The following is a 19,690-nucleotide window of genomic DNA, read 5'->3' as shown; positions in this document are numbered from 1 at the left end:
TATATTCTATAAGTAAAAGTTATCTGCAGATGTAAATCTCTTTATCTGTGTAAAAGGCAAGAAGGGAGAAGCAGTATCTTCTAGCAATCCAAGTAATTTAGCTGGAAGACAAAATCCAGACTATGAGGCACAAAACTCTTCAGCTTGCAGTCTGTATACAGGGCATGGACAAAACTCCTTTCATTCTACATAGCATCACCTTACATGGCTATAAGAGAACATTTCCATGCTCCCACAAGGTGCAGCATCCTTTTTCATTACAAGGAAAGACATTTAGCTCTGAAATGGCAAAGGGCAGTACAAGGAGTTCTGTGATGCAGAATGCCTGTCTGGGAACTGGATTGAGAATGAGGAAACTCATTTCAATCTATCTGTTGATTTGTCAGGAAAAGTTAAAACAACTCATCACTGTCATTGTCAACCAATGTCAACAAAGCTGCATTCTCATTGGAGAGCATCTATTTCTATATGAGCTATTTATATCTCTAGGTCTTGGCTGAAATCTTACACATGGACAAACTTAGCTAAGTGTTATACACTTTGTCTAATCGTGATAGTGATGTCTGGACAAGTGTAGAGCAAACAAGTTTTTTTCTTTTGGCCGCAGTTTGAAAATTACATTAATGAACTCTAAAATTCATAGTATTTTAGACAACATTTTTTTCAGAGTTTGGATTTGAAAAATAAGTCATGACTGCAGCTCCACTAAGATTTTATACAACAGGATGAGAAGAAAAATTAATTTGGTATCTGCTGCCTTGTATGTTCAGGAAATGTAGAAACAATGCCCCAAAAAACCCCATTTTCTACTGTGTCTTTCTGGCTGTTTTATGAGGTTCCAAATGTATCTGAAATGGCTCATTACAAATCAGGTCAAAGCAGGACACTTGGTGACCTCCTGAAGTTCACTTGCCAAGGATAGGAATGCTGGACTGGTCTCGTCAGTTCAAATTCCCTTCACAGACAAATCCTTGAGCCCCTTAATTCTTCCTCCAGGGAAGCAGGGCCTGGCAGTGCTATCTGCTTGTTTACACTGCTGGTGTTAACTGCTTCCTCTCAACTTGCCTCTGCATTCTATCTCCTCCACAGTTCAAGTAAAATGAAATGCTGAACAGGCAGCCCTAGTCATAACATTTGTGCACTTACCTTCACTAGTGACTAATCCCTCTTGGAAACCTTTCCAGCTGGAAATCAAGCAACTCTGAGATGCCTGTGCTGATGACTGTTGCACAGTTCACTGCAGTGCAAGATCCTTTCCTTGCATTTTAGATACTAGAAATTCAACTTTGTGATGTGCAGAGCATGTTTCTTTATAGTGACTCCACTGCCATATGAGATCAGACCTTTAAGAAGCCACTGAAGCCTCAGTGATGACCTCTTGAATTATTGATGTTGTCACTTAATGAGGTGTGCAGGGGATCCTCCTTTGTTTAAAAAGGTTTGGCATTAATACAGTAAAAGAAAAGCCTGAGAAAAGACAGTGAAAAGTGCAGGTCCTTAGAACAGAATCAAATACATCCCATGTAGAGCCCTGTCCCTGGCCTGGTTTGGTGTCTATGTACAAGTGGTCCCCCTCTGACATGACTGTTGCTAAGGAAATCCCTGTAGATGGAGAAAGGCAACAGAGGCCTTCAGTGTCAATGCAGAGGAAAAGGCCTTCCACTGGGCTGACCGTGGCTTCTGTCAGAAAAATCTGGTGGCTTTTGAAGCACACAGAGCTGCATCCCATCACAACATGTCTTGATCTCGCATTCATAGAGTGTGTTTAGAAGAGTGATTAAAAGTCTCTTAGCTACCAAATGAGCCCTCTCATCTTTGACAAAAGGCACTGTTGGGGACTTCTGTCCCTAAAGAGGTCACCACAGGATACAAAACGAAGCATGAACAGGTCTTCTGCGCAAGGCACACTTAACATGTTGCCATAGAAACCAGTTACTTAATTCAGGCATACACAATTCTCCCAGCCCCCAGTGAATTCCAGTAATGGGTTTATTATATCACACTTCATTGGTGTCATCTGTCACAAAGACACATAAATGAACCAGCCTTTGATTCAAAATTCCCTTCCACTAGGTAGGCTCAACAGAGGAAGGGTCTCTTTTGGGGTCTGGTGGTTATAAGCAGGTCAGTATTCTACCCAGCTTTGCATGCTAATGTCTTCCTTTCATGAAAATGTCACCTTTGATGAAGGAGAACATTTATTTCCTGATATCCCAGCTTACTAAAGATGTGCTCTTAATCTCTCAGATCCTTGAGTGCACATGATGTCAGGATGCAGGTTGAAACATTTTGGTTTCTGTTTCCCCCATACGATGTTTGGACTATATGCAATGTCTGTATGGGTGTAAGCAATGTAATTTCCCCTTTTGTTTTGATTTACATTAACTGACCTGAAGGCTCATTTTAGGTTCATGACTGTATATCACAGTGTTTTTGATGAGAACAAAATGATGGATGGATAAGAAGGTAAAAAAGATCTTAGCTGATGCATAAGGCACCATGGAAGTATTGCCTGTAGATGTTCTTCCAGTAGATGAACAGACCTTAAAAAGTTTCGGTTAGTTTTTGTTAATGATTTTGTGTTGGAGGTTGGCGTACTTAAGCTGATGAGCATAGCAGTAACTGTTCTCCCTTAAGAATAGTTGAGAATGTTCTTCCTCAAGAACAGGATAAAGATTAGAAGCACTTGTTACCAATTTAATATATAATTAATATATAATACTGATGGAAGTCAACAAGCAAAACACTGGATGCTTAACAGGCCAGTCAGGACTTAAGACATGCTAGTGGAGGAATTTTACTGAGAAGTACTTATAAGTGTAGGAAGTTAGGTGTTGATTTTATGGTGCTTCATATAAAGCAAATGATATGTAAGCAATTGTCAGTGAATAAATTGCTCTGCCTCCTAGACCAGAAATCATCAACAGAACAAGTTTATTGCCAGAAGAATTAAGATAAGGGCAGCCTAGGATCTGAGATAGATAAATTCTAGCTGCAGAAGTACTCTAGATCTGAACATGAATAAGGAATTTTGTAAATGCTGGAGTAAAAGAAAACTGCAAAGAAGACATTAGGAAGTCATCTCCTTGCATTTCTTCAGGACTTCTTCCCCAGTGCATGACACCTTCTGTCTCAGCTATACCTTATCTGACATGGAATGGAGATATGTGAGAGATGAAAAATAAGGGATAATCTATAAGAGACAAGGGATACACTTGTCTTTAAACTATGTCATAAACTATGACTTTAAGGGATACACCTTAACTTTGCATTAACCTTACCTCATACATTGGAATGGGTTGCCCATTGATGTAATGGAGTCCCCATCCCCAGAGATATTTAAAAGAGGCATAGATGAGGTGCTGAGGGACATGGTTTAATGATGGGCTTGGCAGTGTGAGGTGAGTGGTTGGACTCGATAATGTTCTTTTCCAACCACAGTGATTCTATCATTCTAGTGATACATTATGTTCTGTTGTAGCATTGTCACATCACTCACTCAAATGTCTTGCTTCCATTCTAGTCTCCTAAAAGTTTCTTTTCTGCCATGTTTCTTGTCATGCTCCTCAGAAAAACATCTTTTGATAGTCTTGGAGGACTACCAGAATGTGCCAACTCAAGGAATTGCATCTTGGTTTAAAATAAGCTACTATAGCTATACCACCTTCTCCTTTCACACCTACATTCTTGGTTCTTAAAGGCAATTGACCTGAAATCTTGTTTCATGATGTATTCTAAGTGTTCTTAGTAGGCCATCTCTTTTTTTTCTTTTTTTTTTTTTTAATTCCTTTTATATTTCTCCTCCAAGTGAACAGGAAATGCCCAGGAAAATAACAGAGGGTCATGCAGGGGAAATGACTTTAACACCCTCAGTAGAGAAAGCTGGCATTTATCTCAGAGCATTAATTAGCCTTTCAGTTGGAAAAGTTTTGATCGTTTCAGAAAAGTTGTCAGCTTGTAATGTGAGCTCCTCAGCAATCCAAACCTTAGCCAGAATATGTTATGCAGAATGGAGGTGAAAAAGTAGCAGAGGACACTGCAGAAAATAGTAGCAGGGATTGAGTCAGCTTATTTCCAAATAAGTTTTGAGCCAGTGCTTGAGGGGATGCCCTGGTGACATTTGTGATATCTTTACAATACCGTGTAAAATTGCAGCTCTGAGATGCATGGGCAAAGCTCCTGTGAAACTTGTAGTAAAAATATCAGTGTCACTCAGGTAAATCTGATCAGGTATCACTTGAAGTAACTGCACTCTACTGTCCTTTATTTCCATTCACAAAAGAATGTGCTGTGTCACATTGCCAACCTGAAAGCCTGATTCTTTTATACCTGTGACATAGTGGCATTTCATGGATTGATTAAGAGGTCTCTGCAAAGTCTATCCAGAACTTCAGAATCCTTTTGGGTGAATGTGCTGTGAGACAGTATTTGTCTTGTTCTCTGATAAGTTGCATACAGATTCCAGTGTGCTGCTTCAACTCTCTGTCCTGTGGAGGAAATGACCTCTGTGTATATTCAATTCATGTAACAGTTCATGAAAGCATTGAGATCTGCACGGGTATGACCTGTAAATATAGGACTGTCCTTACTATCACTGCTGTTCTCTAACATCTACTACCATAGCATGGATTGATTAAGCATACACATACTCATTTCAATGTAGTTGCTGTCCAAGTTGACAGAATCATTTTGACACTTGTAATCACAAAGGTTACACAAATCACAGATGCCTTTTGAGTCTCTCTCTGGAGATGTTCAAAATCCACCTGCACGAGTTCCTGTGTGAGCTGCTCTAGGTGGTCCTGCTCTGGCACGGGGGTTGGACTGGATGAGCTTTTGAGGTCTCTTCCAGCCCTTAAAATTCTGTGATTCATGTTATTTTGAAGTAAGAAAACCATTTGGATAAATCAGACTCTACAATTGTGTATTTCCCTACATCTATTTTTTCAGGAGTCTGATTCAATTATTGTCACCTGCAATGCAAAATTAGGCAATTTTAATCCTATCCTGTGCAACTCTCATAAAAGCATTTCCTTTCATTTTCACTGATATACACTTTCTGTCCTTCTTCCCCGTTATTTTCTTAAGACAAAACATTTGGGGATGGGTTACCTTTCTTAATTTATAGGCACAGTATCTCTTTGAACACATACTCTGATTTTCAGCCAGTAGTCAGCTGCTTGACATTAAACTCAGTCCAAACCTCAGTTATTGCTTACCTCTCCTCTGGTGCATGGCACTGCATCTGAATACCTGGAAGTGCACATGGAGCCCTCCTCAATGAGATCATCCTGAAGCCCAAAAGTAGCTGTACAGTTGACAGAGAAATACTTGTAGGGTCTCCAAGTCTGCCCATAGTCCTGGGATCTTTCCAACACCATCGCAGCTGGACGAGGTGACTTGAACACAGCAATGACATGGGTCAGGTAGAATTCTGTTTCAAAATCCAGTCTGATTTCTTCCCTGTGTACCCCTTGGGCAGACTGCCACCAGGAGATGGGGTTTGCAAAGAAATCGTCTGTCATATCAGCAGGGAGATGGGAGTTATCAGGCTGGTTGGCATTGCATTTGGTGCAGCGAGGCTGCCCACAGCCATGGGAGACCTGATGGAGGAGATTCTGGTCTGGATAGAAGCAGTACAGTTCCGTACTGTTCTGGCCACATGTGGTGAGAGTGGCGGGTGTCCTCCCTGTCGCGAGGTTTCCCACTGGAGGGTTGCAAGAATGACCATTACAGCGAAAGGCTCGTAGCCTCATGGGATCTGAAAGACAGGCAGAAGAAACACAACTAAGTAGAATTTCTCAAATAGTTCTCAGGCTGTAACACATGTGACTATGAGAATGTTTGGAGTCCTCATCTGGGGACTGACATCCAAGGAGACTTCTTCTAAGGGAAGCTACTTCTTTTCCAGAAAGTTTGCAGGGACTAGGTCTTAATAAACCTAGTCCTTGACTTTGGTGCCTAACTCAGGAACTGGGGTCTTTAGAAAAGTCACATATATGGTGCTTAACCGTTGAAAATGCAGTTGTGTCAGTCTATTGAATTTTATGTTTAACCACTGAAACCCTGTGTTTTCTAACTTTCACTCTAGTAAAGCTCTCTATCTGAGGATTGAATCTGTTCAATGCATTGATTTTCAATGTTGTCAGAAAGCAAAGTCAAACTGTACTATATACTGCAGATAAAGAGATGATACTTGCCCAACAAATCACAGCCCGTAATTACACATGCAAACACATAAAGAAAGCATGTATTCCTCTGGTTCCATAGTCATGCATTACTGGCATAATTTTGGAGAGTATTGAGTTTCTATTGCTCCTATTAAGATCACCTGGATTTGTTAATATATACTTAGCAGAGCTGAAAACCAAGCCTCTTTTTTGTTTAAGTACCATGGCAGTAGGTGACTATATTCTATTTGCAAACACTTGCAAAAGGTTTGGTATTTTTCAATATAACTACTTATTTCTAAATTGATAAGAGGTAGGGATAACAACAAAGTCTTCATTTTGTTTGGAAATCAGTAGTCTAGAAGGAGTTAAAGACTGAGCTTGCCAGGTCATAAATCTAATCCAAGAGGTCACAAGTCAGATGACTGCATGTAAGTCTTACAGGAAATGAGCCTTCCAATGAAACATAGGATGACCATAAACCCTGGGTAATCTAGGACCAGTTCAAAGGTCAGCTATTAGTTCAACATTCTAGGTAAAATTTTTAAATCCCTACTCCAGTTATATTCAGCTTTTCCTCAGGCATAAATAAATTTAAAATCAAGCTGGTCAAGGAAAAGACTTTCTGATTCAGTTTCATAAAAATACTCAAATCATAAACATTGGGTGAAATTGATGTCCCTCTTCCCAAAAGGAATGTTTGAAGTGAAAAAATGTGACCAGCATTCATGGTTTTGCCTCTGAGTTTCCTCTGTCCTTAGTTCTTCAGGGATGTTTCTGCACAAGCCAGAGGAGAATGGTTGGAGATGGCCACTGTTTTGGAAAATATCTCATGCATTTTGCTTCCTAGGATCAGGACACAAAATGAAGTCACTCTATATCCATTGAATCCCATTGACCAATGGTGTGTGCCACTTTAGTTTGCATAACACATAAGGTAGTCTTAAACTTAAGATAGCAAGGAAGCAGATAATAAAAAATGTTCTTGTCTACTCTTAGAAACAGGAGGAAGCCATCTTCAAAGGAACTTGGACTTAATGTGTGTTTGCTTTATAGACATTTTAAGCAGCAGCCTCGGTAAAAGAGGTGGTGACTGGAGACAGAGTGGGTTTCCTCCTGCTGGAGGTTGTCTTCCACCAGTGGCTAGTATCCCACTGAAGTCCTAGGGGACTGACAGAGCTCAGAGGACAGTAGTGACTGAATTATACATGCACTTAATAGTCTTTGGATCTAAGGAATGAAAACTGCCCCTCCTCAGTCCCACCACCATTCCCTGTGCCAGCACAGAAATGAATTTTTTGGAGAGCAGGAGTTGCAAAGTCAACTGCAAGCAGGGAGAAGATGAGGATGTTTGCCACTATCAGTTCTATTCTTTGCTCCCCAGCTTCAACTGAGCAAATGACTCTTAGTACTACTGCAGATCCTTCACCAAACCTTCAAACCATCCTGAATGCTTGATTGACCATTTTGATGCATTTTCTTTCTGAATATGAGCTTTTTATTCCATCAGAGCCTAGTACAGTTCCTGGGGAACACCAGGAACTTCAGAGATGTTGTCTGTGAGGTTCCTTGCAATTTCTCTGAGTCTTTTGTCCTGAGAAAGGACTCAGGTTTCCACAAAAGATGTTTAGATCCTTCTCCTTTTTGCAGAGTATCTAAAATTCCAAATTTTGTCTGCTCTGGAGGGTGAATTTCAATGAGTCATGCAGAATTCTTGAAAAAAAAAGTTAAATCTATCCTTGCAGATCAGTAGAAATAAAATGAGCTGCAAATGCATGCCTCAAGAAAGTCTTTGGAAGTGGCATTTAGGTTCATATTTGTGTCCAAGATGTTTCTTAAAAAATACTGGAGATATGGAAAGCCCATCAATTTCTGTGTTTAAAGTAGATTGGATATGAATTAATTTTGCTCAGTGCTGCAACAAGGTGTCGTCTTTGCCTCCAGGGAATTTAAGTGGGACTGGTCTTACAACTGAGCTTGGAACATGCATTAGTTCTGGTAAGAGTCAGGTTACATAGTTTTGGTTAAGAATAGGTCCATGATACAAATGCTATTGGATTATGGATAAATATATCATGTAATTAAAATAAAGTTCTTCTCTACTGATGAATCACACCACTGAAACTTTCAGAGAGGAAATGGGATGCTGGAGTCTAAACTGGAGGAGTTACATAGGGGAAGAATTGCAGACAAGGTAAGAAAGTAAAAAAGGAAACAGCATTCACAAGAAAGTTTATCTGCTCTGCCTGCTAATGCAGCAACATCAATAAACAGTTCCTGTCTGAACTGCTGTGTCATTAGGAAAATGGGAGAAGAACAAAATACAAATTAGCAGACAAGGGTTTGAGAGAGGAGAGAGACTGGAAAACAAAATCTGCAGTCGATTAAAAGCTTTGCAGTTAAAGAAATCAATTGGCAGAACACTGCTTGGCCACAGGGATAGCACAGCCTGTCCATCACTCACTGATTCTGGGGAAATAACATGAAATGTTGAATCTGGACAGAGAGGGAGGACTGCTGCAGAAGAAAAGCAGCAGCCAGACAGACAACTTACCCCAATTGCCAGGAGGACTCATTGAATAATTCATGAAGAACTAAACACTTTGATTGCATATGGGCAGTGCATGTTATTATGAAGTTGATTAGCTTTTACTCCATGGAGGATGGCTCAGCTCCATAAATGGTATGATTAATTTATTTGTTTGTTTTCTGGTCCCTCAGAGCTGTACCACGAAGTGGCAGGTCAATGGCACATGCCTGGCACGTGTTATGACAATGGTATTATCCGATGATTAGGGAATCATATAGTTCAAGGGAGGTCATACTATTGATATTCCTGAGACATCATTTCAAACAAAGATCTCTTATTTGGAAGCCTTGTAAAGCAACAGAATATCACAGATATTTACTAAAAACAGGGTCAGATTTTTTAAGGTTTTTTTTCCACCCTCCATTGGATGACTGACAGAAGAAAGGTCATATGGCAACTCAGTCAAAGCCTGCTGATGTGACTGGAAAGATGCCTAATATTTTCTGAGCTATTTGAATTGGAATTTTAATTTCTTTTCCATATACAAATTTATGATTTTGTGTGTTCAAGTCTCCTACTGTGAGATAGGAGAGTGAATTTCACAGTTCTGAGCAACACGTAAACACTAAAACTTTTGGGCATCTTCTGCCACATTTTTGATGAAGCAGCTTCAGCACGTATGTCCAACATGGACTTCACTTGTTATATAGCCATTTCAGCTTTTTCTTAACAACCAAAAGCTTTAAAATGTTTAAAATAAACACTATGGGAATATGTGTTGCTCAAGTTTTTATTAATCTCACCTAGAACTTTACCCCTTAATGCTGGTTACGACAGAAGTAATGTACAACCCTTTGCTTTGCCTGGGGCCAATATGCAACAAGACTGGCAAATCCTCATCCATTTAGGAGTAGCTTGATGTCTTTCTGCACTAACATAACCCCAATAACTGATGAAGTTCTGAATATGCTATGAAACCAAGCTACCTCTCATGAACAGAAGAATAAGATCATAGGTCTGGGCTTTCTTCCACTGTAGCTCTTTTGCAGTCTCCCTTCCTGCATCCCTTCTGGAGCAATGGTGGGCTCCAACACCTACAGCTTCATTTCCAGATGAGCCATAACTCATACCACAGGAAACCAAACCCTGGTGGTCATCATGTCCTGCAATTGATTTGAAGCTTGGTGCCAGAAATGGCCATTTTTGATCACACTGCATCCTCTTTTGAGGGCTGCCATCAGAAGGAGACTGGCCCAGGCATTGCTCCTCAGAGTGCTGCTCTCCTGGGGAGACTTGGGACTGCCTGGGGCTGAAGAAAGAGCCCAAGCTGCAGTCAGTCCCATTAACTACCCCATTCTTCAGCAGTTTTCAGACCACTGTGGAGTTTGAAGGAAAATAACACCCTCTACCTGCACAATACTAGAGGAAGAATCATCCAAGTATCACATCTCACAATATAAACCCTAGGTGACTCCTCCAGCCTAAACACAAAGTTGGATTTTTTTTTCCTTGGCATCATATTTAAAGATCTAAGGAGCCAATCTTGACAATCCAGAATGTCTTCCCTTCACAGAGATGTCAGAAGACAAATATTGTACCCCACACAGATATTGTACTTCATGTACTCCCCACACAACTGCCTCATCAAATTGTTTCACATCTGACCCAGAAGGGATCAACTATAGGGCTGAAAAGGGAGTTTATTGTGTAGGCTAATAAAGCATATTCAGAAACATTCTTTTCTATATACCTCTTTGCTTAGGAAAAGGCTGAGAGCAATCATTTTACACACAGGGGTTAAGCACTGTCTGAACTACCCGTAGTCTGACCAGTACTGACTCAGCCTGTAACAGGTAAAGATTCAAGGTTAATTCAAGATTTTTTGTATTGTTGCTAAAACAAAAAAATAGAACAGATAACCCTTGTGCTTTCACAGCCTGATGGTTTGTGCAGCCTTTTGACCAAGCAGCACGTATTTATTTAAAGTGACATTGAATCCTTGGCACCATCACCTTCAATACCCTTTTTTTTTTTTTTGCTGTTATTCACTGTGTCCTACACCATTACTCTGTGTTTAGCTCCATACAGAGCACACTCTTTTCCCTTCAATTCACTTTCTGAGCAGCCAGCCATGGGCTGCATTTCCTTGAAGATTCATTTTCACTTTGTGAATTGAAGACAGAGCAAATTTAGGCTAGTTTAGAACAGGCTGCTTTCCACAGCAGTATCAGCAACTTTGCCTCTCTATAACATTTCTGTGCTGTGTATCAACATATGTATCCTATAGGGAGAGTCCTGGCCTGAGAAATTAATGAATGCCCAAGGTAAGACACTAAGAAGACTCAAGTGCATGTCCTTCCTCCACTCATTCCCTGTCATGTTGTGACAGACAATGACAGAGTCACTAGATAAGATGACAGGATTGTAAATTTATGAGCTGTTTTCAGCTTTTAAGAAAATATCTCTTCCAGTTATGGAAATCTGATGTCTTATGTTATTAAAAAAGGTTCTAGCTAGGGAATAACCTGAGCTGAAGCCACTTGATCTGTCTTTGACTTCACTGGAGCTTGCAGGGTAGATGAACACTTCAATCACTTTCAAATCACTGCATGAAAAGTGTTGTTGCTATCATGATACTCTGAGCACACAGGTAAAATGTAAACCTCTGACACGCTTTTCTGTGCAGAAAGAGAGATTCCAAGCCAGCATCTCAAAAGAAAAGTCACTAAGGATGTATTGTTGCTTTATTAATAATTATTTTTATTTTTTTTGATCTGAACTCAGTAATTAATTCCTTTTAAACTTCAAGATGTATTAAACCACAGCAGGAAGAAAAAAGTCTCATGTTTTGCTTCCTTTCCCTTAAGGAATTTGTCTCCATCATAATGCAGGTATTTTTAGGACCCTATGTAAGTACCATTACAGCTGTATCATTCCAGTAGGAGTTTATTTGTACACCCATGTATACACACACAACTAATTAACTTCTCTTTCTATCCCAATCCATTTTTTTTTCTCTGATGTTATTTTAATCCTGTTCACTGCATGTTAACTATCAAGTCAGAGAATACACTGAATGAATGAACTGTTTTGGATAAATAGTAATTCTTAAACAGTGTATCTGACTTTTAATAATGCAAAATTAAGTTAACAGACAATAATTCAAATTCCTGCAGTGATGCTGTCCAAGGATGTTGTCATTGCACTCCCGTCCTGCCTAGGAAGACAGTGCTTCATCCTCAAAGCAAATATCCAGCATCTCTCAATCCATCTATCTTTCTTGCTCTCTTACTTTTCTTCACAAAAATAATGCACCTTTTTTCTTTTTAAGGATGTATGAAACTGTACATCCTATTATAAGTCTTTGGGAGGAGACTGAACTATAAAGCTCTATATTGCAGGGAATAAGTATTTGTCTATACTGAGTAACCCAGATTCCTTGGAAAAATACAATCGAAAATAAAGATGTTAACATATTTTTTTAACATACAGATCTGATTTCTATTCCCTTTCCCCTTGATAAACTTAAGATTTTTTTTTCAGAATGGCAATATTGATTTATTTTGCTTACCTGCTTCCCCATGGCCAGAAATAAAATATTCCAAGAACACAATCAGCATGATGCCTTTATGCTGCATGGCTGTCAGTAAAATATCTGTCCTTGGTGAAGCAAAAAAGAGCTGCAGTAATCTACAGGTTTGGTGCTTGCATGGCTTTTCTGTATTTTCCTTCTTTCTTTCTGCTCACCTTCCTCCCAGTGTAGGGGTCAAGGCTGCTGTCTCATTCTTGTTCTCCTTTAGGTCCAGAGGTGGTTTGTTTTGTTTTGTTGGTTTTTTTTTTTTCCTTCAGGGCTCAGATGCCTTCTGGGTGTCACCCATACATCGCTTCCAATAAATAAATAAATAACAAGGATTTTCTGTGTCTCTACCCCTCTCCATTCAGCGGGCTGGGAACGTTCACATCCCTGCCGCAGCCCCTCGAATGCACCATCGAGGGCTGATGCGATGCGGAGAGCTCTGTTCGGTCCGGTCCTTTGCAGTTGTTTGGATGTTATTTCGAAACTTTCATTTCTGCTCCTTGCTTTTGGTGGAGCTTCGTCTTGGCTTTGCCTGGGTTCCCCCTGGCAACCCTTCCTACCCCCCCTCCCCGCACCTCCCGCAGCCTGCCTGCTACCCGGGGTAGCGATGGGGTCCGACCGGCGTGAACCCTGCTTTGTTAGGAGGTCTACCCCAGTACCTTCTTTCCCCTTGCTCCCTGCAGCAGAGGGTCATAAGAAGAACGGAGTTGGCTTTTCTCCCTGAGAGATGATGAGAAGCAAGTGCTTTCTTGGCTCTTCTCGCTTTTGAGTTTGGTTTGTTTTATTCCCCTCCTCCCTCCCTCCGCTGTCACGGCAGCCACTTCTCCCGCACCTCCGAAGGGTTTGCTTCACACAGCGAGCGCCGGGGAATAAGAGTGAAAAACAGACCCCGCGGCCAGCTCGCCGGTGCCGGTGGCCGGGAAATCGCTGGCTGGCTGTGCTGCGGGACCGCGGCTCCTGGATGCGGTTTGGGGACTGCGATTCCCGGGGAGGGGCAGGAGGGCAGGCTCGGGCAGGGGCTGCTGTCCTGCGGCAGAGGGGCAATGCCCAGCGCCTGGGCGAGAGGGAGAAGGGGGTGGCTGGAGGATCTTGCTACAGCAAGGCTCGGCCTGGGGGTTTCCTCTCCTCCCGAAGGCTGGTTAGTTATCCTCAAGTTTTGTCTCTGCTTCCCTTTCAGCCTCTAGCACATCTCTTAGTCCTAACTGGGCAGTTCTCGTCTCTGGTCCTGTCTGGCTGCAAAGGGGATTATTATAACATGTGATCTTCTTCCTGTTCTTTATATGTGCTGCTTTTTTTTTCCCCAGGGTGCAGGAGGAGGAGGAGGATGGGTCGGTTCCGCACCTCCTCGTCGGCTGGGCTGGTCCTTGTCGCGCTCAGATGCGGCCGTTGTTTCGCAGCCGCATCTCCTCGCCCAGGAGCCGGTGCGTGTGTGTCGATGTGCGCGTGTTTGTGCGCGTAGGGCGGTGCGGGGGCGGCCCGCGGGTGCCCGCTGTCCCCGCTGTCCCCGCAGCACCCTCTGCCAGGCCGCCCGGCACATGACACCTGCCCTGCAGCGGACACGGCTCCGCGTCGGCACTCGCAGGGCAGCCCCAAGGCGTGAGGAGAGGCTTGTGGGGCATCGTTGGGGCTCCTCATACGTGTACAAACGGGCATATGCACCTGGTTTCTCTCCGCAATCACAGACACGAGCTGGGACAAGGCAGGTGGCAAGGGGGCTTGTGACTTCCCGGGAAAGCTGGGGTGTCTGCTCTGGCACCACCGACACACCTGCCTACCCCAGCCAACCCTGGCCATGACCCTGAGGTCGGATTGGCTCAGCTAACCTTGACACAAAGCTCCCAGCCACACCAAGAGGCTCCACCGTGTAGCAATCAAGGAGTGAAAGTGCTGAGCCCTAGAAATAATTTTGATTCAGGGAGTGATTTCCTCCCTTCATTCTCCCTTTCCTCAGCTTTCACAGCAGTATTGTGCCATGAACTTCTGCTTGATGTCACAGAGGGAAGCCGGTCCAAAGGGCGCCCAAATGTAGATGAGGTTATTCTTGTGCCCATGCATGTGCAGAATCAGACCTTGGAGGGATTTGGAGAATGTGGGTCATACATAGAAGAATAAAGATAGATTTGTTTCCCTTTGGGGTGTTTATATAAGGCAGGATTATTTAGCTTGGTTTTGGGGTAGAATATTCTGACTTTGCCATTTTTTTGGTATGTTTTTAATAAGAAAACCTGGTAGAAAATGTTAAAACATAGAGGAGGATTTTTCCTTTCCTTTTTGTCTCTGTCTTTTGTTTGAAATAAGCTAAAATACTGTATAATTACAAACCAAAATTCTCCTGCCATAGATGACAGTTAGTAGCTTTCAGAGGGTTTGAGTCTGCTGTGCGCTCTGCTCCCCTGGGATGTTGTGAGTTCTTTCAACTCAAGCATCTTCTGTGGGAGCTGGGGATGTGCAGTATGTCCTAGAGCTAAAGCCAATGTGACATTAATGAGATGCTGTCATTTAATAATCGTGCTTTGTTGTCATTGTTTCTTGATTGCTGCCTTTGTGAGATAATGTGGTACCATTTTATTCCCAGGTTTTGGGTTCAATCCTACCTGAAATGCTTCTCTCAATTAATTTCACCAAGCTTAAACTGTGGCACTTGATAAAATTCCCTGGCCACAAGTTTTAGTTCCATGGATGTAAGAAAGATCAAGGAGCGCCTGTGTAATTTAAACAACAACTCAAAATGGAGAATAAAGTTGATATTGCACGATGAGTGGAAAATCAAAGTTAAATATATTCCTTCACTTGCATTGTCTGGATGGCAGTACCATAAGACTAGTTGTTGTTGACTGTAGGGTATAAAAGAGGCTTGAAACTGAAAGCCTTAATTCTCTCTGCCAATTATTGTCTGTCTTGAGAAAACTACTACCAGTGCTAATGAGTACATTTCAAGTTTAATAATACTGAAATCCATTCATGCCTGCAAGCTAAGAGGAGCCAACACCTAAGCGGGAAGTTTTGATGTTAACAATTGACAATTGCTATTGTCTGGAAGATAAGCTGATGAGCTCTGAGAAACAGCACATACCTGGAGGTTTGAAACAGAGAATGCCTGTTTTAGTTGAACAGCATGTATGAACAGTGACATGAATAACAAATGTGGTTCCTACACCACAGAAATGTAAATGCACAATCCTTGAGGTCTCAGGCAAAGTTCATGCTCCAGCCCATGTCTCTCACTAGGATGCTGGGGCAATGAGATGATTTGGAAAGTGATTGAGTTTGCTCTAGTGGCTTAACACAGCACCAGCTGACAAAGCATCCAGAGAATAAACAGCAAAACTGTGAATCATTTATTTTGGGGGAGGAGGGAAGAGCCAATGGCATGGCACAAAGTGGGGAGGTGTGTCACCTGTGTTGCCTGTCCTTTTTACTTGACATGCCTATGTACTAAAGCCAGAGGACAGACTGTCTTCTTCACAATCACCTCAGTGGTGGTACATCTGAATTACTTAGCATCTTGCTTACCTGCAGTCTTTGTTCCCTTGTACATCTCCAGTTTGCCTTCCCTTTCCTCCTTGTATTTCCCCAGCAGCTATGAGCAGCCTGAAGGAAATCTGTCGTGGCCTTCCTCTTTACCCTTTACCTGAAAACAGAGGGCGGAGGAAAGGAATACCCCATGCACCCGTGAGAACCCCTAATCTCACTGCTCAGGAGAAAAAGGTAATGTGGGGTTTCACAGGACCTCACTTCTCTTCCTTTCAGATAAATGCAGCTTAGGGCAGCAAATCTGATTGCCTAAAATGCTTTCCTGAGCATGCACCTAACTTTGTGGCACGTGTATTTCCTTGGTGTTATAATTTCAGTGAGTAATGGGACAAAGTACTGGAAAATAATTTCAGTGAGTAATGGGACAAAGTACTGGAAACTCTTTTCCTTGCTTGCTTTCTTCTTCCCCCAGAGATAAGCAGGTTGATATGAGAGAGATCTGCTGTGTGACAGCTTCTGTGACTTTGAATGACTAAACAAGAGACATAGACTTCAATGTTGTCAATCCTGCCTTTTTCCTTGGAGGGGAAATTATGAATGCTGTTGCAAAACCACTGCATATATATGGAAGTGAAAGCTAACTTCCCAAATACAATAAACATCAAATGTGGTAAATCAGCATCATGGCACAAGCTACACATCTGTATATTTGCATCAAAGAGACAAATATAATTTATTTTAACCAGTAGTCTGGGTGTCCTGGAATTTAGGCAAATTTGTAGGGAGTTGCGTTAATTATTTGTCTTTAGTTGTGTAATGCTTTTCCTGGTCTCTTTTTGTTTGAATAGTCTACATACTCACTAAAGTAATCATTGCATTATTTCATGTTAGAGATTAAAAAAAGTCAGCAACAGAAAATAATGGTCAATAGGTAAAGATCCTTAGGAATTTGTGTGTGGGAGAGGATGAGGTGGGCTCCCTAGTTTGAAAGTCTGTGCTTCATCACATTTAACATCACTTACAACATGACTTTCTGGTCGGAACACAGAAGTACCTTCCCACTGACAAGATGCATGCAGCTTCCTTGCCTTCGTGGGAGTTTCCCACTGGCATCAGCAGCCAGATTCTTTCAAAGTCCACTTCCACAAGTAGAGGAGAGCCTACTCAAAGGGTAGAAAGAGGAACAGCTGGGAAATATCCAAAGAGGATTTACTTCAATGTCAGAGATATTCATGGCTGAGGCATCCTGTCAGCCTGGGACAGCTCAGACACATGGAAGTGTGTCCACTAAGCATGCAGAAGGGACTGGAGTGTATGGTGATGGCTGTAGAGATCAAGGTGCATGGAGTGAGCTTTACTGCATGTCAGAACATTGCCAGTCATCTCCATTTTATTCCTTTACTAAAGCACTTTTCCCCATAAGAAGTCTGCTGTAGCATGAAGGGGTCCACGTTGCAGGAAAGGAGATGATATCTCTCAAAAGAATGCCAAACCTAACTCTTTATCCGGGGAGAGAAAGGTAATGACAAAGTCGTCACTCCTTATATAGGAACCGCAATAGTTTCCTGGCTCCTTTAATTGTTGTAGGGAGATGGCAGTAGACTGGCTCCTGGCCCCTGTTTAATACTTCTCCATCTTACCTATCACATGTGACAGGAGGTCATGCTAGTTGGTTAGGATGCTCTTTTTTAGACTGCTAAAGATTTAAAAACTTCCTTTCTGATTTATTTTACTCTTAATCCTCCACCTTTAACTCTTAACAGAGATGTAGGCTCTGCTGATATTTATTTTACATCCAAAAGGTCAATTCCAGGCTTGGAAATCCATGTAGACAGAAAGGTTGTTGTTTTTTAAGTCTTGAGACAGGGTTCCAGATTTTGGTGACAGTGTGTAAGGTTAAGCATATTGTGAGACTTGTCTTTGTCTGTGATGCTGTGTTCATTTTTAGTTGAAATACTCAGGGAAAACTTTGACAGCAGTAAAGTTAGTGCTCTGCTGATTTCCTCAGCATTTATCCCTCTCTTAATATGCCTTTATTTTAGTTTTAGTCCTTTCTGGAATAATAGACCTTAGCACTAATAATGTTTTATTTTCTCAGGTCTCTTTTTGTGGTTATAATAGAAATCCTGTAAGTGAGATTTAGAAAGTTATGTATGTTTTGGCATTTGCTGAAGAGATACATAGTTCTTCCTATCATACCAGCTTTAATCTTGACTAAATCAAGCCATTCCTCAGAACTGATTCTGTTTATAAGTTTCCTGAGTTACTTTCCTTTGGCATTCTTTCCCTGAGGCCTGAAACAGCCTCCTCTCGCTTTCCCTCCACAGCTCAGGAAAATGGAGCATTCTGTTTCTCAGCAAATGCATCTTAATGTAAATATGCAAAAAAGAAACTGATCCTAAAGTCCTATGCATGGTGTCTCCTTTCCAGAACAAGGATGCTACATGCTCAATAGCCACTGACACTCTAGTAAAGCTGAAGCAACCTGGGAAGAATGTACACTTCATTAAAAAAATGCTTTATTTTCATCCATGCAGCAGTTCCCTTATGCATCCTAGAACCATGTCATGTTAGTCTTACGGCTATCCCAGCATGATCATCTCTTACTTGATTGCAGTATCATTTGTGCTTCAGTCACAGGACCCTGAAGTTGATAATGGGCCTTGATGACCTTGATGAGACTCACCAGAGACCTCTACTTACTCCCTCTACCCATAGGCTTAGGAGCTTCATTTAAGCCCAGGCCTAGGGCTTCAGCCTTAGTTTGGTGGGAGATGTGTTTGTCTCTAGTTCTGTCACAGGGTGTCCCTGTGCCCAGCTGTATGGACCTTACTGATCCAATCTCCAACTTGGAGTTGACCTTCCACTACAAACCCGGGATGTCTGGGGCTTGTATCTCTGCAGTAGCCATCACCAGACCTTATCCTGACTTGCACTCCTAGCTTTGCCCCAGGCCTGCACATCATCATGATCTTACCTGATGACATGGACTCCTGGTGGAACACAGCTGCCTTCCCTGGGCTGCCCTACTCATGCTCTCAGGTACTATGAGGCTGGACCCTGTCTAAACAGTCAGCTGCCTGTCCTCCTGATTGTTACTTTGCTTGGCTATCTCTTAGGGAGCAGCTGAGCCTTGCTACTTGATGACATCTTAGCACAATGAGCTGGAAATCAGACCCTGTTAAGTCACATAGCAACCAAAGTTCTTGTTTGGCTTTCTGGAGAAGCAACAGGACATTGAATCTTCATGATTGCTTTATACATCCAAAAAATGAGGTTACTTCTAGAAGTCTGCACTTGGATTGAGAAGGCTAACTTGTTGGCTCCTGTTTTGGAGCATCCAGATGATGAAGAACTTGATTAAACTTCCACAGTCTGTAGGGTGAAGTCAATGGCATTTATAGTAATGGCCAGTCAGAAATTGCCATGTTTGTTTCCCAAGTGAGCTGATTTAAACTGGGACCTATCAGGAATAATAATATATTAAACAACCATCTCGATTTTACAGTTGCTGTATGGAGAATAGTACTATCAAAGATTCTGGGCCTTAATACCACTGGGCAGAAGATGATGGAAGGCAAGAAACACCTCCCCATGCTTCCCTTTGCTCAGTAAAGAGTGAGACTGCAAATCTTAGTGTTTGAGTGTCTCAAGATCCTTAAGGTGTAAGTTGTGATGATCTTGTTAGAAAGTGGAATTAAAAGAGATTTCTTTTGAAGAGGCATTGGCTCTTCAACAAATGAATATTAACCAGGAGGCTGGTATACTTGATTTCTCAGGAGAATCCCCCAACAAAGATAATTACAGTTGATAGTCTGGAACAGGATTTCATGTGTTCTTTTGACTACATTTTGTTGCCATTGAGAGGTCTGAACCTTGATTAAATAGCAGTAGGATCATGTTTTACTGTATAAATGTCAGTAAATAAAAAAAGACACC

General features: G+C 41.8%; 2 protein-coding genes across 2 annotated transcripts in view; one reads left to right on the top strand and one right to left on the bottom strand.

Moving 5' to 3' along the window:
* The window catches only part of LOC104561614 (netrin-4), a 49,132-nt gene extending 36,283 nt beyond the window's left edge, over positions 1-12,849 (bottom strand). Inside the window, exons 1-2 of the mRNA XM_010207346.2 lie at positions 12,272-12,849; positions 5,220-5,761 (exon numbers count right to left, since the gene is read on the bottom strand). Of these exons, the coding sequence (XP_010205648.2) occupies positions 5,220-5,761; positions 12,272-12,338 (609 nt within the window). The 5' untranslated portion in view covers positions 12,339-12,849. The remainder of the gene's footprint in view (positions 1-5,219; positions 5,762-12,271) is intronic.
* Positions 12,850-13,634: 785 nt separating this feature from the next.
* The window catches only part of UROC1 (urocanate hydratase 1), a 43,127-nt gene continuing 37,071 nt past the window's right edge, over positions 13,635-19,690 (top strand). Inside the window, exons 1-2 of the mRNA XM_062008205.1 lie at positions 13,635-13,698; positions 15,858-15,985. Of these exons, the coding sequence (XP_061864189.1) occupies positions 15,860-15,985 (126 nt within the window). The 5' untranslated portion in view covers positions 13,635-13,698; positions 15,858-15,859. The remainder of the gene's footprint in view (positions 13,699-15,857; positions 15,986-19,690) is intronic.

This window comes from Colius striatus, chromosome 15 (assembly GCF_028858725.1).
Source record: "Colius striatus isolate bColStr4 chromosome 15, bColStr4.1.hap1, whole genome shotgun sequence".
Classification (NCBI taxonomy): domain Eukaryota; kingdom Metazoa; phylum Chordata; class Aves; order Coliiformes; family Coliidae; genus Colius; species Colius striatus.
The sequence above is the reverse complement of the archived record's forward strand: the minus strand, read 5'-3'. Positions and strand labels throughout refer to the sequence as shown.